General features: G+C 42.6%; 1 protein-coding gene across 2 annotated transcripts in view; it reads right to left on the reverse strand.

Annotated features, from left to right (window-relative positions):
* The window catches only part of ELOVL5 (ELOVL fatty acid elongase 5), a 64066-nt gene that overhangs the window by 8172 nt on the left and 37636 nt on the right, over positions 1-18258 (reverse strand). For both annotated transcript variants that reach the window (XM_061622961.1, XM_061622963.1), the window contains exons 3-4: positions 17543-17730; positions 11018-11095 (exon numbers count right to left, since the gene is read on the reverse strand). In XM_061622961.1, coding sequence (XP_061478945.1) covers positions 11018-11095; positions 17543-17730 — 266 coding nt within the window. The remainder of the gene's footprint in view (positions 1-11017; positions 11096-17542; positions 17731-18258) is intronic.

The following is an 18258-nucleotide window of genomic DNA, read 5'->3' on the forward strand; positions in this document are numbered from 1 at the left end:
GAATGTTCAAGCAGAAATCCTTGTGCTGATGGAATGTTTATGCAGTGGTACATTGGATACATGACAACCCTAAGTCATGGACTGTTTGAATCCAGCTCAGTATACTAGTTTGTGGAAACAATCTGCTTTGTGACACCATGGTTTATTGATGTGTATGAACCATGGCTTTTAACTAGGGCTTGGCATTATGTCAGCATTGCTTGGCCAAAACTTGTTTTGCCATCCGAGATGCTCACCAAGCTACAGAGACAAGAACAGCCGGATTTTTTTTTTTTTTTGCAAAAACAAGCCATGGCTTGTTTGCTCATTTGTGAGATTACTTATGGTTTGTTAAACAAGCTGTGGTTAAAACAAATAATGGTTTAATTATGTGCAGTGCTTTGCCAATAACAGCACCATCATTCAGAAATGATGACCTCGAAGTGGGCTTAATTGGAAGTGTCCAATCCCAGCCAGCAAAATGGTTTAGCTAAATTTGGCTGATAGAATGCAACAACTGCAACAAGCAACTGAAAATAGGGTTATTAGGTGCTTACCCAGACAGTGTGACAGTCATGATTTTTAATTATTTAACAAAATTTATACATACTGATTAATTTTTTAAAAACCTCATCAGCTTATTAATAAGAAAATGCCAATAAAATCAACAGACTTTAAAAACAAGTAGACATAATAACATTATAAAAATATAGATACAATCAACACTTTTAAAAACAAATACACATAATAAGCGTAGTATGAACTTGACGGCAGTGGCAGAGTCTGAAGTAAGTCCACTCCTCCAACGGCCACTTTACCCACATTCTCTCTGACCTGATGCAACGAACAGGTCATGCTGGTGTGGCATAAGGGAACGTTGGAAAAGTGGAGCACAAGGCCTCTGAGTTCTTAAAGTAATAGGAGCCCTCTTCAGTACCTGTACATGGTGAACATGTGAAGGGGCTTCCAAGAAGATGACAGCTAGCCCTGCCCCTTAGATGCCAATTCACGTATCAATCGCATCTCCCAGCCAGTCTGAAGGGAGGCCTCGTGCATAAGAGATGTACGCATGTAGAACTCCCTCCACAGCATCCTGACCAGGCTATTCATCCCAAGGAAGGAAGCCTTTTGTGCATACATCCATATATGCAAGCCCCCCCCCCCAAGACTGATGCCAATCATGTGTTAACCAGGGTACATGGCAGATGCAGGTGGTGGTGTTTGGGGGGGGTGCCTAGCTGGCACCTTCTCAGAAGCCCTTCATGCATTTTGTTACCAGAACTGTGTAACTAACTCCATACTCTCATCAGGGCCTTGGGCTTGAGTTTGTCTAATTTGGAGTGACTGTTTTTGCTAGGTATAAGGCAACTTCCTATGTCCCTAAGACAGAGAAGTTTTAAAACGAGTTTGCAATACAACAGAGGGCATGCATAATGTTAGGTGCCTTCTGGGTGGACCCAAGTCCTTGGGCATGCCTGAAGTAGCTGCCTGGATTGCTGCCATTAAGCTGAAACTGCAACTAAAGCAAAAGACACAATAATTTACATGCCTATTGAAGTGTAGCTCAGGTGTAGAGAGACACCCAAGGGAGATGGTTTTAATCTCCACACTGCTACTGTGATCTCTGAAGAACAATCTGAGCAACAAACAGAAGATTATGCTCCTGTATTCCCTAAAAGGAAATTGCTTTCTCCAGGCTGGGGAGAGAATGAGGCACAGGAGATGGTGTTGATGTGGAGGGAGAGAAGAACAGGCAACTGCAATGTGAAATGACTAACTACTCTGGTTCCACAAACATGCCAAAACCTGCATTAAGATGATGGTAGAGGGCATGGAACTGTATGACCTCATGCCTGACACTGAGAATTTGAAAACAAAGTTGGCATTTAGAAAGGTGAGCAGATAGGTCTTCTACATATAATAGGATGGATATCTGATTTCTGGAATTATAACAGCTTCTACTTGTCATTAAACCTTTCACACAGTTCCTAAGAGGCAATTTATAGGCTCTACAGGTAGTTAGCTTACAGTCCAACATGCTTCAGATTAAAGGTTTTTTTAAAGAAAAAAATCTTAAAATATTGTCCCCCATTTTGTGAAATCCCTTCCAATCCATACCATCTTCCCACACACAAGCTACGAGAGAGCCTTTCCCTATTAATCTTATTTCTGTAATGTCAGTGACAAAAACCTGAGATGGTGGCATCTGAACTAGGCCAAAATTTCCCAACAGTGAGATTTTGCAAACAAGAAAGGAAACATCTTTGTATGATTACACGGATTGATCTTTTAGTGGCATTTCAAAAGGGCAACACATAGTAGACCCGGAGCTTGGAAAAGTTACTTTTTTGAACAACTCCCATGAGACCAGTCCACAAAGCTCTGAGTAGACCGAGTTGTATCCCATCAGCGACACTGATATAATCATGTGGCATTGGCCTTTTGGGACTGTACCAGTCCGGTCTACTGTTGGTGGATTCCATGTCTGAATGATGTCGCACCCTGTGCCTAGGTGCCAACCCATCTCCCTGCTGACGTTCTTGTTGTATACAGGCAAAGAGGACTTCAGGCAGTCTGATAAAATACTGTATCATCAGAACGATATCACATTATTCTCCTGATGTGTTGTCATCATAACACAAAACCAGGTTTTAAATCCCACAGACTAAGGAGACAGGGATGTAAAAAGAGCATCTAATTAGAAGATATTGGCCTACTGCAGGCATGGAAAACCTTTTTCAGCCTGAGGGCTGCATTCACTTTTGGGCATTCATCTGGGGTCACATGCCAGTGGTGGGCCTAGCCAGAGGCAACAGTGTGCGGAACAATGAATGTATATTTTACCTCTGTTCAGTAGGCTAGTTCCCACATACTGCAGTCAGAATTAAATGGATTTTTCACCAATCCCAGCCTGCAGCTTGTCACTTGCTCCACAGGGTGCTGCCTTCCCTTCCTCCTCCACAGTCTGGCCTTTCTGGGAGATTGCTGCCATAGACTCCACTCTTATCTCCCTAGGGTGAATTGGCGGCAGGGGGCAGATTCCATCCCTAACACACATATGTCTCTATCCTCCATCCAGGCAAGCAAAAGGCATGATCAGAGTTGAAGGGCATTTCAGCCAGAAGAAAAGACTCAAGGAGTGTGGAACACAGGGCCAGAGAAAGGGGTGTGGCCTAGGGAGAGGGGGTGAGGTCTAAGGGAAGTCCCGAGGAGCAGATAAAGAGGCTTGAAGGGCTACATTTGGCTCCAGGACCTGAGGTTCCCCACCACAGCCTACTGGTCTTTGGCACAACTAACTAAATTAGTGGTCCAAAATTAAGTCATGAAGTCAAGGTTGTGTCACCCGTAACAGTTTCCTAAAGAAACCTGGGCAGATAATATTGCTCACCCTTTTGACATCTACACATCTGATTTGTTTTTTTGTTCTTTAAGAAACCACCTTGTAAAAGCATAGGCTTATAAATTTGAGTGAGGAAACAAACTAACATGCAAAGCAGGAGAGGACATAAACACATATGTACATCTGAACCAGCTGATTTTCTTGGGATGTCCCAAAATAACTCAGAACTAGAATCCTTTTGTTGGAGCCTTCATTGAAAGGAGTTACTCACTGCCTTTGCAATGCAGCCACTTCTAATAGGTTCACTTATTTCTTTTCAAGTTTTAAAGTGCTGCTGCAGTCTGTCATCTAATTTTATCATTTTATATAATGAGTTGTACACTACATCTGTCTCAAAGTATCCTCTCAAGGGATACAAGATACTTCACTCTATATCACTAGTTATTAATGTTCTTCCATTTAAATTGTCATGTGCAAATGTCAGAAAGTGTTTCCTTAGGAGGATTCAGTACTACAAAAACAAAAGAACCGAAAATGAGGGAATTAAGCAATTATAATTCTTTTTCTTTCATTGGCTATAGTGGGTGATGTAATTTTTAAGCATTATATTCTGAGCAGGGACAAGTTAAAAATAGTCTTATGGTTTTCATTTCTTTTGACTGCAGGCCAATTTCAGAATTGCTTTTAAAAGAGAATTTTGCTTTTGGACATGGATAGGTAAAGAAATCTGTCTGGGATATCCAGGCAGGGTTTATCAATGTTTTAACAATCACCACACTAGGCCTTCAGCATCACCTGCCACCCCAGGGAAAAGGAGGTAAAAAAAAAGCTTTTCCTGAATTTCCAGGAAGGTACAGGTTCACAACCCCAACTCAGCCATGAAGCTCACTGGCTGATCTTGGGAAAGTTATGATTTGTCAACCTAACCTATCCCACATGAGCTGTGAGGACTTATCAATATTTATTTTATTTGCATTTAATTTTTTAAAAAATATTTAAAATGTATCTAAGTGGTGCACTATAATAAAAACAGAGATAGACAGTAAAACAATATCATAAGAACAGAAATTCAGTAATAGCAGGGTCTGGTCTTATGGGTCAAAGAAAGTCTGGGCAAAAATATCCGTCTTTCCAAGACATCTGAAGCGACTGATGGATGATGCTTCATATAAGGCAGAGGGAAGAGCATTCCAGAGCACAGGGACAATGATAGAAAATGCCTGTTTTCAGTTCACCACCCTATGATATTCTGCAGGGTGCAGTACCATGAGTAAAATTTCCCCAAATATGAATGCCACTTTGAGCTCCTTGGAGGAAAAGGTGAAATCCAAAATATTCACAATTATGCTCACAACAGTCCACTCCAGTGGCACGTAGTTTCTAGGGTGTGGTGGCATCTAGGCCACATTGCACTCTCTGCAAGGTCATGTTTCTAGCAACCATCTCCTAGTTCCTATTCAGTTCCATGCATAAAACAAACCAAGTCCCAATACTTTTCATGGTCTGCTGGAGAACAACTGCTCCAGCTTGCCATTTGGCAACACTACAAAACTAGGAGTGCCAGCTTGCTGCTGGAAACACCACGTACAGAGAATGGACCTCTTTCATGAGGAACTGGATCATTAAGTGAGTGGAGTGTGAGGGATTTGATGAAAAGAGCTTCTACTTTCATGCAAGGGGATGGGGTTGTGTTGAAAGTGGTTGCTCGATTGCATCCTCTCTCTCAGACTACGTATGACAAAGCCATATTATTATTATTAATATTTATTAGTTGCTTTCCTAGCAAAGCAACCCAAAGTGACTTACAACAATGAGATTAAAACCAATTATAACAAACAAACCCATTAAAACAACCAAACCAAACCAACCTAAAAGCAGATCAGTACAAATAAAGACAGGTCTTGCAAGCCCTGCCGCATTGCAAGAGGATATTGATACCTAAAGCCCTTCAAAACAAAGCACAAAAGCCTGGGAAAAAAGGGTTTTGCCTGGCACCTAAAAACAGATAATGATGGCGCCAGGTGTACCTCCTTGGGGAGAGCATTCCACAAGCAGGGAGCCACCACTGAAAAGGCCTGTTCTTGTGTCATCACCCTCCATATCTTGCTCAAAGAGGGCACATGGGCAAGGGCCTCAGATGCCAAACGCAGGGTCTGGAATGGTTCACGTGGGGAGAGATGGTTCTTGAGGTACTGGGGTTCTGAGCCACACAAGGCTTTATGGGTCGAAACCAGCACTTTGAATTGAGCCTGGAAAATAATTAGCAGCCAATACAATCAAGCCAAAATAGGTGTATGTTCAAAAAGTCCTATCCTGGTTAACAATCTGGCTGCTGAATTCTGCACCAGCTGCAGTTTCTGAACCATCTTCAAAGACAGCCCTACATATTGCGCATTGTAGTAATCCAACCTACCAAAGCATAGACAACTGAAGTTAGGCTGTCTCTATCCAGATAGGGGTGCAGCTGGGCCACCAGATGAAGCTGATGAAAGGTACTCCATGCCACTGAGGCAACCTGAGCCTCAAATGACAGAAATGGATCCAGAAGTACCCCCAAGCTACATACCTTCAGAGGGAGTGTAACCCCATCCAGAGCAGGCCATGCCCCACCCATCTGGTCTAGGAAGCCACTCATTAACAGTGCTTCAGTTTTGTCTGGATTAAGCTTGTTTATTGGCTCTCATCCAGTCCATTACAGGCAAGGCATCGATCTAGCACATCCACTGCCACACCTGCAGATGTAAAGGGGAAGCAGAGCTGTGTATCATCAGTAAATTGCTGACAATGAACTCCAAACCTCTGGATGACTCCACTCAAAGGTTTCATGTAGATGTTAAAAAACATTGGGGATACAATTGAACCCTGCAGAACCCCACATTGAATGTTCCACAGGCCAAACAATAATCCCCAAGTACCATCCACTGAAAATGACATACAAATAGGACTGGAATCACTGCAGAGCGATGCCCAACTCGAATAGCCATTCCAGACGAATACCATGGTCGATGGCATCAAAAGCTACTGAGAGGTCAAGGAGGATTAACAAGGACACAGTCCCCCTATCTCTTTCCCGACAGAGGTCATCATACAGGGTGACCAAGGAAGTTTCTGTGCCAAAACCAGGCCTAAGCTCCAACTGCAACTGATCTAGAAAATGGGTTTCATCCAAGACAGCCTGGATCTGGCCTGAGACCATACACTTAAGGACCTTGCCCCCAAAGGGGAGATTAGCAAATGGTCAGTAATTATTTATTTTCTGAATCCACTGAGGGTTTCTTAAGGAGTGGTCATACCACTGCCTCCTTTAAGCAGGCAGAGAACACTCCCTCTCTCAAGCAGGCATTATTTGCTTGCCTGGCCCAGTTGGCTGTCTCCTTGCTAGTTTTTATCAACCATGGGGGCAAGGATCAAGAGCACAAGTGGCCACCCGGATTAAACCAAGCACCTTGTCCACATCCTCAACTCCTACTAACTGAATCTCATCTAACACAAAAGGACTAGACGTGTTCTGGACACCTCATGGAATTCATTTGCTATAATAGGGGAGTCACGTCCTGGTGGATGCAAGCCATTTTATCCTCAAAGTGCTCTGCAGACGAGTCACAGCGAACCACCTTCACTTCCACCACCTCCTTCAGGCCAGACTGTAAAAGGCCCTGCACTACTCAAAAAAGCTCTGTGGGATAACACAGTCAGGATGCAACAGAACCAGCAAAGCATGTCTTCTTCGCTGCCTTCACTGCCACTGAGTACGTTTGATAATGAGCACTTACTAGTGTTCAGTGGCATTTGTCTGGAGTTTTCCTCCACTTGTGTTCAAGCCATCTCCCAGCTTGTTTCATTGCCCTAAGTGCTGGTATATACCAAGGAGCCAAATGGACTTTATGAAGCAGGAGAGGGTGATCAGGGATGATTGTGTCAATGGACCAGGCCATTTGCATACTCCACAAATCAGCCAGGGCTTCGACAGGAGCGCCAGTCATATCAGCCGGAAAATCCCCTAGAGCTGTCTGGAAGCCAACCGGATCCAGCAGCCTCAGAGGGCGGACCATCCTAATAGCCCCCCACCCCGTCTCTGGAGGGAAAAAGGTGCTGAAAGCCTACAATTCAGCATTAAGTTTGGCAGATCTTAAAAGCCAATCGCCTCCTTCACTCTGTGGGGACCAGTGGAGAAAGGTGCTGGTCTTAACCAGAATAAATAGCTGTGTTGGTCTATAGCAGGGCCAGTTGGTAAACCAAAAAATCTGTATGAGGGCAACAAACCTTTATTAGGTCCAAGCAAAAATATTATAGAATAGTGAACAAGTTTTCCACTCAAGGCGGGTGAAGAGTTTATTCATTATTTTATTTGCAAAAATGTTTATACCACCAACATTAAGAAAAAAATATTATAGAATCATAGAATCATAGAGTTGGAAGGGGTCTTGTAGGCCATCGAGTCCAAACCCCTGCTCACAGCAGGAAATCCACAGCTAGAGCATCTCCCGCAGATAGCTGTCCAGCCTTTGCTTGAAGACATCCAGCGAAGGGGATCCCACCACCTCCCGAGGCAGTCGGTTCCATTGCCGAACTGCCCTTACTGTCAAGAAGTTCCTTCTAATGTCCAATCTGAATCTACGCTCCTGCAACTTAAAACCATTAGACCTAGTCCTACCCTCTGGGGCAGCAGTGAACAAATCTGTACCCTCCTCTATGTGACAGCCCTTCAGGTACTTAAAGAGTGCAATCATGTCACCCCTCAGCCTTCTCTTCACCAGACTGAACATGCCAAGTTCCTTCAACCTTTCCTCATAAGACTTGTTCTCCATACCGGCTATCATCCTCGTCGCCCTCTTCTGAACCTGCTCTAACTTGTCTATATCTTTCTTAAAATGAGGCGCCCAGAACTGAACGCAGTATTCCAGATGAGGCCTGACTAATGCAGAATATAGTGGGACTATTACTTCCCTCAACCTGGAAACTATAGCTCTGTTTATGCAGCCCAAAACTGCGTTTGCCTTTTTTGCCGCAGCATCACACTGCTGGGTCATGTTCAACTTGCGGTCCACTACAATTCCAAGGTCCTTCTCACACACACTACTGCTAAGCCGGGTATTTCCCATCCTGTACCCATGCATTTTGTTTTTGTGGCCTAAATGCAGAATCTTGCATTTGTCTTTATTGAATGTCATTTTATTAATTTCAGCCCAATTTTCTAGTCTATCCAGGTCCCTTTGGATTTTATTCCTGTCTTCCATTGTGTTAGCTATCCCTCTCAGTTTTGTATCATCCGCAAACTTCATAAGGCTTCCCTCCACTCCATCATCTAAGTCATTGATAAAAATGTTGAAGAGTATCGGCCCCAGGACAGAACCCTGTGGCACTCCACTCGAGACCTCCTTCCAGTCCGAAGCAGAGCCACCGACGACTACTCTTTGAGTACGGTTTTCCAACCAGTTGTGAATCCACCTGACAATATTTCCATGTAGTCTGCATTTGACTAGTTTGCTAATCAAAAGGTTGTGGCGGACTTTGTCAAACGCCTTGCTGAAATCTAGATAGATGACATCTACAGCATTTCCACCATCTACTAAGCTAGTGACCTGATCAAAAAAAGAGATGAGATTAGTTTGACAGGATTTTTTCTTGACAAACCCATGCTGGCTCCTTCTAATCACAGCATTGTCATCTAGATAGTTGCCAATGGACTCTTTTTATTATCCGTTCTAATATCTTTCCCAGTATTGAAGTCAGACTGACCGGCCTGTAATTCCCCGGATCTTCTTTTTTACCCTTTTTAAAGAGTGGGACGACGTTTGCACGTCTCCAATCCTCCGGCACCTCTCCCGTTCTCCAGGATTTCTCAAAGATGATGGCAAGAGGTTCCGAGAGTACATCCGCAAGTTCCTTCAATACTCTGGGATGCAGTTCATCAGGCCCTGGAGATTTGAACTCATTTAGGTTAACTAGGTATTTCCTGACTATCTCCTTATCAATCTTGAACTGCAATCCCGACCCCTTACTGAGATTGCTACCGATGCAAGGTTGCACACTGTTCCCTTTTTGGGAGAAAACGGAGGCAAAATGGGCGTTGAGCAGTTCTGCTTTTTCCTCGTTATCTGTCAACATTTTGCCCTCCTCATTGAGCAGCAGTCCCACCGTTTCCTTGGTCTTTCTCTTGCTTTGACCATATCTGAAAAACCCCTTATGGTGACAAACAACATAAAATCAACAGTAAATTCGTATTTTTTTTTAAAAAAAGTATAAAATACAACACAGTCTGAAAAACATGAAAGCTTGCTCACTATTTCATGACATTTTTGTTGGACCTAATAAAGGAATCACCCAACTCTAAATTTAGGGCTTAACTACCTCCCAGTGCTCGTCCAAGGCAGCACAGAGAACAGTCTACTGCCTTCTTTCACTGGCAGTTTAAGTGTTGCCATGGTACAATTCCCAGAGACACCTGGTTGGTCACTGTTAGGAAAAGGATACTGACTCAATGAAGGATACTGACTCGGTCTAATTCGACAGAACTCTTATTCTAACAGCAACTGCCTCCTCCCCAACAATACCACCCGTGTTGACTGCCAGGTGGGCTTGATACCCTGCTTCTGAGCCAGGGTATTTGAAGATGTCTCACGCTAAGAACGGTGGCAGGAATCAATCAGATGTTCCTTTCCATCCAGGGGTGGTGGGAGTGGAGAAATTAGGTGGGAAAGGAAGTGCATCAGAAGGATCCATTACTTGTCTTGGGCTGCAGACAGAGGCTTGTTTTTCAGAGAGCTGAAGGAGGTTTGGAAGTGGGATCACTGCACTTTTATGCCTGGCAAACTGATGCTGCAAGTTTTTAAAAAGATTGATTCAAAAACCCGCAAAACCTGTTTGACCAGAGGCAAGAAGGGAATAAATAAAATTTGCAGGAGCACCACAGGCAGTGGAATCTCTCTCAAACCATTTTCAACACTAGGTAAGAGCTACTGTCTGTCTCTGGCCCTGGTGCAGAGAAAAGGCAGCACAGATGCCCTGTGATAGATTTGAACCACAGAGTTGGCACTTGTTGCTGACTAGACTGGGGCAGGCATGTGTGTGCTCTCTGCTCTAGCCATGCTAGCCTTTAATGCTTACGTAGGAATGGACGTGCATCAGATTTTAAGGGGGCAAAATAGCCCACAGCACTACTGCATTATGAATTAATTCTACCAAAAGTACAATTTTATTCCAGACAAATGTCTTTCTTCCTCATCAGTAAGCCAAATTATATTTACATTTCTTTCCCACGCATCCCATGGAGATAGGCTTCCCATCATCCTAGGGTGTTGTAAGCTAGGAATTTCAGAGAGATCAGCTGAAAATATATACAAGTACACAAGGAACACAGCGGGCTGCACTTCTTACAAATCTTTGATAGCTTGAGTGATTTAACAAAGGGTGCCCATATTACAGTGTGAAAATTCTCACTTTTATATTCAGATCTGTCGATATGGATTTAGAAGTGAAGCACTAGTTTACCCCGAACTACTCTAGTTTCTGCCTCTTCCTTCCAAGGCACTAACAAACTATGCAAACTAAAGCAAGCATTTTTCTTCAGCAGTAACACAGAAGAGTACACGTCCTTCCCAAATATGCATGCACTGCACACGCATGTAAGAACTGTACTGACCTTCACTCCAAATGCAAGAGGCAAAGCAAAGCAGCAGAGTCAGCTTATAATGTTACCTTCATATCAGCTTCACCTCCACTGTGTGTATCCTGACAGAAGAAATTGTATCCGCCTTCCCATACTCCTGTCACCAGCTAAATAGGGGAGGAAAAAAGTCAGTTGATGACAACATTGCACATTCTTATACTACAAGTTTTTTTAAAAAAAATACTTAAAAGAACTAAAGCCATATTCATGAGACCTCAAAAAGTCCCTCAAAAGCAATTTCATCAGAGGCTTTTAAAAGAGCAGAACGTGAGGGGGGATTGCTTCCCAAGGTATGCTGTGCAACCCAGAAAACAACAGTGGCAATGGTATACATATCAACTTCAGAAGTAAGTCTCTTTGTGTTTAACTAGGACCTACTCCTAGGCACGTGAGTACAGGATTTATTCATTTATTTACTTACAAAAATATATATACTGCTTGACTGTAAAAAGAAACCTTTAAGTGGTTTACAAAAACCATTAAAAATATCAATAAAACAATTACAAGCATGTAATAAAAACATTTTTTTAAAACAAAATAGTAAATAACTAAAGAGAGATTAAAACACATCAACATCTATGTGTCTGAATAGGCTTGCCTAACCAAAATTTTGAAGCAGGCACAGCCTGGTGTCAATAGGCACGGAGTTCCAAAGAATAGGTGCTACCACACTAGAAGAACTATTTCTTACAAGTGTGGAACGAGTATTATGTGGCATCTGTAACAGTGCCTGTTTGGCAGCCTAGGCTTTGGGTGAGAATTACCATTGAGGAAAACAGGGGTCTTGTGCCTTTAACAGCTATATCTCCACAATCAGGACCAGTGGGACATAGCTGCCTTCCCATAGTGAACATGAGGTTGTCCGGGGGGAGGGGTGGAAGGGAAGAAAGTTTCAGCAATGACTGTACTCTCTCTAATTTTCTGTCATGCCATGCTCCCTATGGCAGCTATGATGTGTTATGCCACATCGCCGTGGCAGCCATTTTGTGACTGGCACCCTCAGCACTCTCTAAAATTTGAAATGTGCCACCTGGCACAAAATAAAGTTGGCAACCCCTGTTGCGCACGGGTGTCTTTTGCCCTATAGATGCCTCTAGGCCAGGGGCAGGAAACCATTTTTGTCCCAAGGCCATATTCCCTCATGGACAGCCTTCCAGGTGCTACATACTAGGAGCGGGTGAAACCAAAGGCAAAACCTGGTACTGCAATGAACTCTTATCCTTGTACACTGGACTAAATTTCAGCTGCCCAAACCCCGACGTTTCTACACACTCACTTCTTCATCCAGGCAAGAGGCATTATCACAAGTCAAAGACACATTCCAGCCAAGCAAATGTACCCAAGGAGGGCACACAGCAGGGCTGATGAAGGGTGTGGCCTCCCCAAGACCAGACAGAGAGGCTTTGCAGCCTGCATTTGGGCCTGAGAGTCTTCATCTTTGTCCTATTCCAACAGGTTTAGGAAATTTCTGAAACCAAGAAGTCTGCAGACCCTGTTTACTAGAGGCAACAATGGGATATGTACACAAGCAACATAGCCTGTCCTCTCAGGTGAGTGGGAATTGGTCATCTGCCCTCCATCTGTCCCTACCTTACTTTGCTAAGAGCTTCTATAAAATCAGGATGAGAATTTACGTTCTAAAATAGTCATCTTTTACATTTCACATTAGTCTTCTATTTTAAGTCTCCATGACTTGAGCCACAAGAAGCTTTCTTACAGAAAACATGGAACTATAATTTTAGATTTGACAAAAAATACTGTCAGAGCTTATGCGTATCTACTTGGCTGGGGCATCAAATAAAACAAAAACCTGAAATTCAACCCAGCGCAAGAGGTCAACTTTTAGAATTTAGATGTCTTCCGAAAAATATTTATCAATAGCTTCATTTAATACATCTTCCATGGTCCTAGTAAATCAAAGGACTAACCACAACATCTGGAGTGCATATAGTTAATGTCAAATTGTTTCCATAAACAGCTCTACATGTGTAAGATACATTTCTCCGGCATGCAGGATGGGATTACTGCACCTGCATGAAGCCAGATATAACTCCTGCTACTGGATCAGGACTGGAGATATACAGGTTCAAATCCGCAAAGCTCAGCGGGTAACCTGGGACCAGACACTCTCAAATCAGCCTGGCCTACCTAACAGGGCTGTTGTGAGAATAAATTTGGGGGGGGATAGAAAATTATGAATGCTTTCTTAGGCTGTTGGTGTTAGAGCTTTGGGTAGATACATATATTGCAGTGGAGTGCAGAAATAACTGGCCTGTCAAGACTGGTAGCTGAAAGAATAAAGAAACTCAAGGATTACTACAAAGAGGTAAAGTCATACAGGCCGAAGCAGCCATGCGGCTTCCACTCAGGAAGCCATGACTAACTAACTGAGAACAAAGACAGGAAGAGGAAGGAGGAAGGGGAGGAGCAAAGCCTGCAAAACCAGCAAGCACTTTAAAGGAAGAATCAGCAGAGGGAATAATAGTTTGCCTTTCTGTCTATCCCTCACCCCCAATTCAGGAAACATGCACTGATGTTATACTCCCAACAGTATGGATGAAGAGTAGAGCAGGAATATAAATGTAACCTATTAAACAGCTGTCTTTTGGCATGTGGTTTTCAGCCAACTCAGTGTACTATTACCTCCACCACCACAAATACATAAAAGCATGCATTTTACTAATAAGGATAGACAATGACCTGATTTTTTTTTTCCTTTTGGGCAGTGCTACCAAGTTGAAGTGACATTTCTGCAACATTTCCGCTAAAACGTTGAGAAAAACGGGATGTTTGCCTTAGGAACACCACAACCATGATTTTCTCAGTTTATATTTTGCAAGTTCCTCTTGGCTACAACTACCACTGTAGTGGCTACAGCATTCCTCTTAGCTACACACTAACACTGACTGTATTCAATCTCTAGTCACTGCACTAATCTCATTTTATGTTTGAAATGACAAAGAGGCTGGGGCACACACGGGAATGAAGACTGCCATTAATTGTTCTCTACAGTATTTTGCACAAGCTCAGCGGGAGCAAGTCTGGGGTGTGTGTGTGAATGTTGTTGTTTAACAGTAACAACAACAACCACTTTCTATATGTAATGCAGAATTGTATCCACCATTTAGGAAGCAGCTTACTACTATATGCTATCCTAAATTATTATCTGTTCACAGAAGCCAGATTTCCCCACCTTTTCTAGGTGGAGCCTTTCATATCATTGGCATTATAAACAATTCCACTATGTTCTATTGAACCTTGACTACTGAATTAAGAGCCTAACTACACGTTAACTAAGGGATTAGCAAGAACATAATGGATTTTTTAAAAAATAAAATAGCAGGGCAGTGTGAGTGAGTGTGAGAGAGATAACTACCAGTACAGCTGTAGGAGGGAAGGTATAAACTAAGGATGGCTGAATTTGTCAATTTCAGTTTCTCCTTTTTCCAGTCTTAAATTTAGTTTCTCCACATTTCTGCATCAGTTGCTATTTCTTTTAAACAAATAAAACTTCATCAGCATTGTAATCACAAAAATTCATCAGCATTTTAGTTCACATTTTTCCTAAGGTATACATTTTTGCAAACAATTTCCCCTGAATGTGTGTTATTTTTATTAAGGCATACATTCTTATGCACACTTTCCCCTAATATGCACATGTTTGTAATCACAGCTTGGCTGGAAAACTGCATTACAAAGTTTGGAGAAGGGTGAATGTTGAAGGATAGTTGCACATGTTTCAGAAAGTGTGGATCAAATAGTTTTGCATGACAATGTGAACCAAACTGAATTTCTCCTCCAGCCCTAGTTTAAGGGCAGGGGTATGGGATCCTATGCACACACACACCCAATGTTGCTGGACTACATCTACCATCCTCCCTGGCAATACTGGCTGAGGCTGATGGGAGCTAATCCAACAACATCCCAGTTCTTATTCAGTGGTTCTTGGCAGATGCACCACTTTTCAACTTGATGTATGTGGAGTGGGGGGGGGAGAGAGAGAGGGAGAGAGAGAGATTGGCAGCTATGCCAAAAGGCCATTTCAGAGTTCAAGGATCGGGACTGGTTTCCATTCCTTTATGGTGCTCCAGCAGAACTTTTTATTTACCAGGATTATACATGCACACTACTCCTCATGTACCCCATTTCCTGAAAGTGCGTGACAAAAACTGAGTGCTATGAAAGGAAAGAAAGGGCAAAATAAGAGATTGGCTAGGGAGAGGCTCAAAATGAAGCTGATGCATGCTTGGCCCAGCAAGGGCTCCTTTCATGTGGAAGAATGCCACAAGTGGAAAGTGTGGAAGGGGATGACAGTTTTTTTAAAAAAACAAAAAATCAGTATATACTCAACTAAAAATGTACTATTTTTATTAAGGCAACACAGGCCTGGAATTTGAACACAGGAGTGTTCTGTGCTAGTCCTACTCAGAGCAGACCCACCTAAATTAATATACGTGACTAACTTTTCATTAATTTCTGTCGGTCTACTTTGATTAGGACTTAGTTGAATACAGCCCACAGTATCTAGAATTATTTGCTCACCTAGGTATTTTCTTGCCATTTAGAGATAATTAAGCATCAGAAGGAGAAAAAGAGAAAGGACCAGCCACAATGAACACATCTACACAATCTTGGTGCGAAAATATTTGATCTGAAATACATACCACAGATGCTGCTATCTCATTTGAACGCCTACTTTGACATAGCAAGAATGTTCAAGTAGAAAAGTAAGCACAGGCTAATCATCTCTGAAGAAATAAACTACACGTATCATATCTGCAATTATTAGAAATTTCTCAAGCAATATAAATCTAAGCATATAACTTTCTGAGAGAAGTACAATTTTCTTGTGTTTTTTTTTCCTGCCTAGGGGCTGGAGTTGGGGGGAAATGACTGCTTAGAAGTTCATGTCATTTTTTTGCAGAAGATTCCAAATTCACACTCCATTACATTTGTTCATGTTCCAGTTTTACCCTGGAGCTTTTAGAGTACTTTGCATGAACTTTCTACTCAGGTACCAACCAAGGCCAGAATAACTAGAAAGACTACATCAGGTGCCTTCAGACTATTCTCTTGACAGGATGACAAAACAAACCTTGAGTTGGCCCTTCTCCCCGGATAAGAACATGCCATTCCTGTGCAAACCAAGAACATGCCCCAGATGCCAAACTGATTAAAAACACCATGTATTTCCAACATCACAAAACTATCATTAAAAGGGTGTGCTTATTAGTGACCCATTTCATTATTATTAATTAAATTTCATGCAACTACCGGATTGCAAAATCTCTTCCTGTTGTACAGCAGCAGGCATTTGACCTCTAACTTCACCACACACCTCCCATAACATGCAACATGAGGGCTTTGTGCACTCAACCATGTGTATAATGGCTCTACTTGTCCATTATTATTTCAGGAACATATAACTACATTCTCTGCCAAACAGCACTTGAAGCAAGTGCTATGGTCAAACATGCAAAACTCTCATAGTATGGGAAGTATGTGGAAGTCATCCTTGGGTATTGTCCACGCCTGCTGGTGGTGATGAGAGTTGCAGTTCAACAACCTCTGGAGGGCCAAAGGTTCCCCACACCTGGCTTAGGGGGACATGTTCATAAGCCCCAAGAAAGGCCTGTAAATGCATGTGGGTAGAGACAAACTTAGATCCTCCATGGCGCAGAGTGGTAAGCAGCGGTAACGCAGCCGAAGCTCTGCTCACGGCCAGAGTTCGATTCCAACGGAAGGAGGAAGTCGAATCTCCAGTAAAAGGGGTCGAGGTCCACTCAGCCTTCCATCCATCCGTGGTCGGTAAAATGAGTACCCGGCATATGCTGGGGGGTAAAGAAAGGCCAGGGACGGAACTGGCAATCCCACCCCATATATACGGTCTGGCTAGTAAACGTCGTAAGACGTCACCCTAAGAGTCGGAAACAACTCTCACTATAAGTGCAGGGACACCTTTACCTTTTAGAGACAAACTTATCGCTGTGCTGGTTCTAGTGTGTCTCCACCTCTGTCTTCTTAAACAGGGGCACACAACGCTAATCAAACTCTGCCCCTTTTTATTGTAAAACCTGGTCAGATCAGCTCCAGTGTTTTTGTTTTTTAAAAAATCAGCTTCAGACATATATTGCGACTGATTGGTAGATCAACCTATTGCCCCTCCAGATGTGGCCAATGGAAACACTTTGCTGTAGGCTCAGAGAGAGACAGTGATTGGCCCAATGCTTTGCTATGGGCATTCCTGAAAGGACTGATGTAGCAGTGGGGAAGAGAGGTGTGTCCTGCCAAGGGCAGAGTTGCTTCAAAACGCAGCCAGAAAAACCATTCTTGCTGCTAGTGTGCCCACAGCTTGTACTGGGTAATTGTTATGGTTGACTTTTTAGGAGTCACCGTTGGTAAAGATTTATTGGGGAGACAGAAAACAAAAGTACACAAGCTTTAAAACAGGAGAAAAATGTTTCATTCTGCAGTTACAAGACAAAAAGAATCACAATTTGTAATATTACATAGACCAAGCTCTCAGACAGATATACAACCCCTTCCTTTCTTACCTCATAAAACATATAGAGGGAGAGAAGTGTAAGTCCAAGGTTATAGACCACTAGAATATCCCTGCATGCAAACGGCTGCCTGTTCCGCATGTACTTTGGTCCTAACCATACGATAAATAAGTATAACAAAGAGAAGATGAAGGTAGGCATGTAGTTAGTCAGGAGAAACCATCCTTTTACTCTGGGATCTGAAACAGAACACAAATGCAACATTGTCATCTGGATTTAGTAGTTTCAAAGACCTAAAATTTAAGACTAGTGAAATAGTCATCATTTTGAAGGGTAGAGTGTGCATATCTGTGTGGAAGCACTTACTACAGAGTATCTGACCAACTTCAGTGCCAATATCCCAGAATAAAGGGAGTTGGGATTATATCTGTGCTAGTAGTTCTCTCTCTTGCTCTCTCTCTCTGTTGTCCTCTTTTAGCAAGGCTTTAGTAAGAGAAGCTGAAGCAATAATAGCTGGTAAATACAGTTAGAAAAGCCAATTGTTCTGAATTACACAATAACCACACACATGTGGTGAGGTTTTATTTAATTGCCCTGTTGCTAAACAACTAATTTTGCTCACGTTACAAAATGTGCAATTCCCCAAAGGAACATTTGATACACTAGTCTTCATATTTCTCTCTCAAACCTTAATTCCTGGTGCTTTTATTCCAATCTTTTTTTCACTCTCTCATTTCAATCATCTCCATTATTTTAAATCAGATGGA

Source organism: Rhineura floridana, chromosome 4 (assembly GCF_030035675.1).
Source record: "Rhineura floridana isolate rRhiFlo1 chromosome 4, rRhiFlo1.hap2, whole genome shotgun sequence".
NCBI lineage: Eukaryota > Metazoa > Chordata > Lepidosauria > Squamata > Rhineuridae > Rhineura > Rhineura floridana.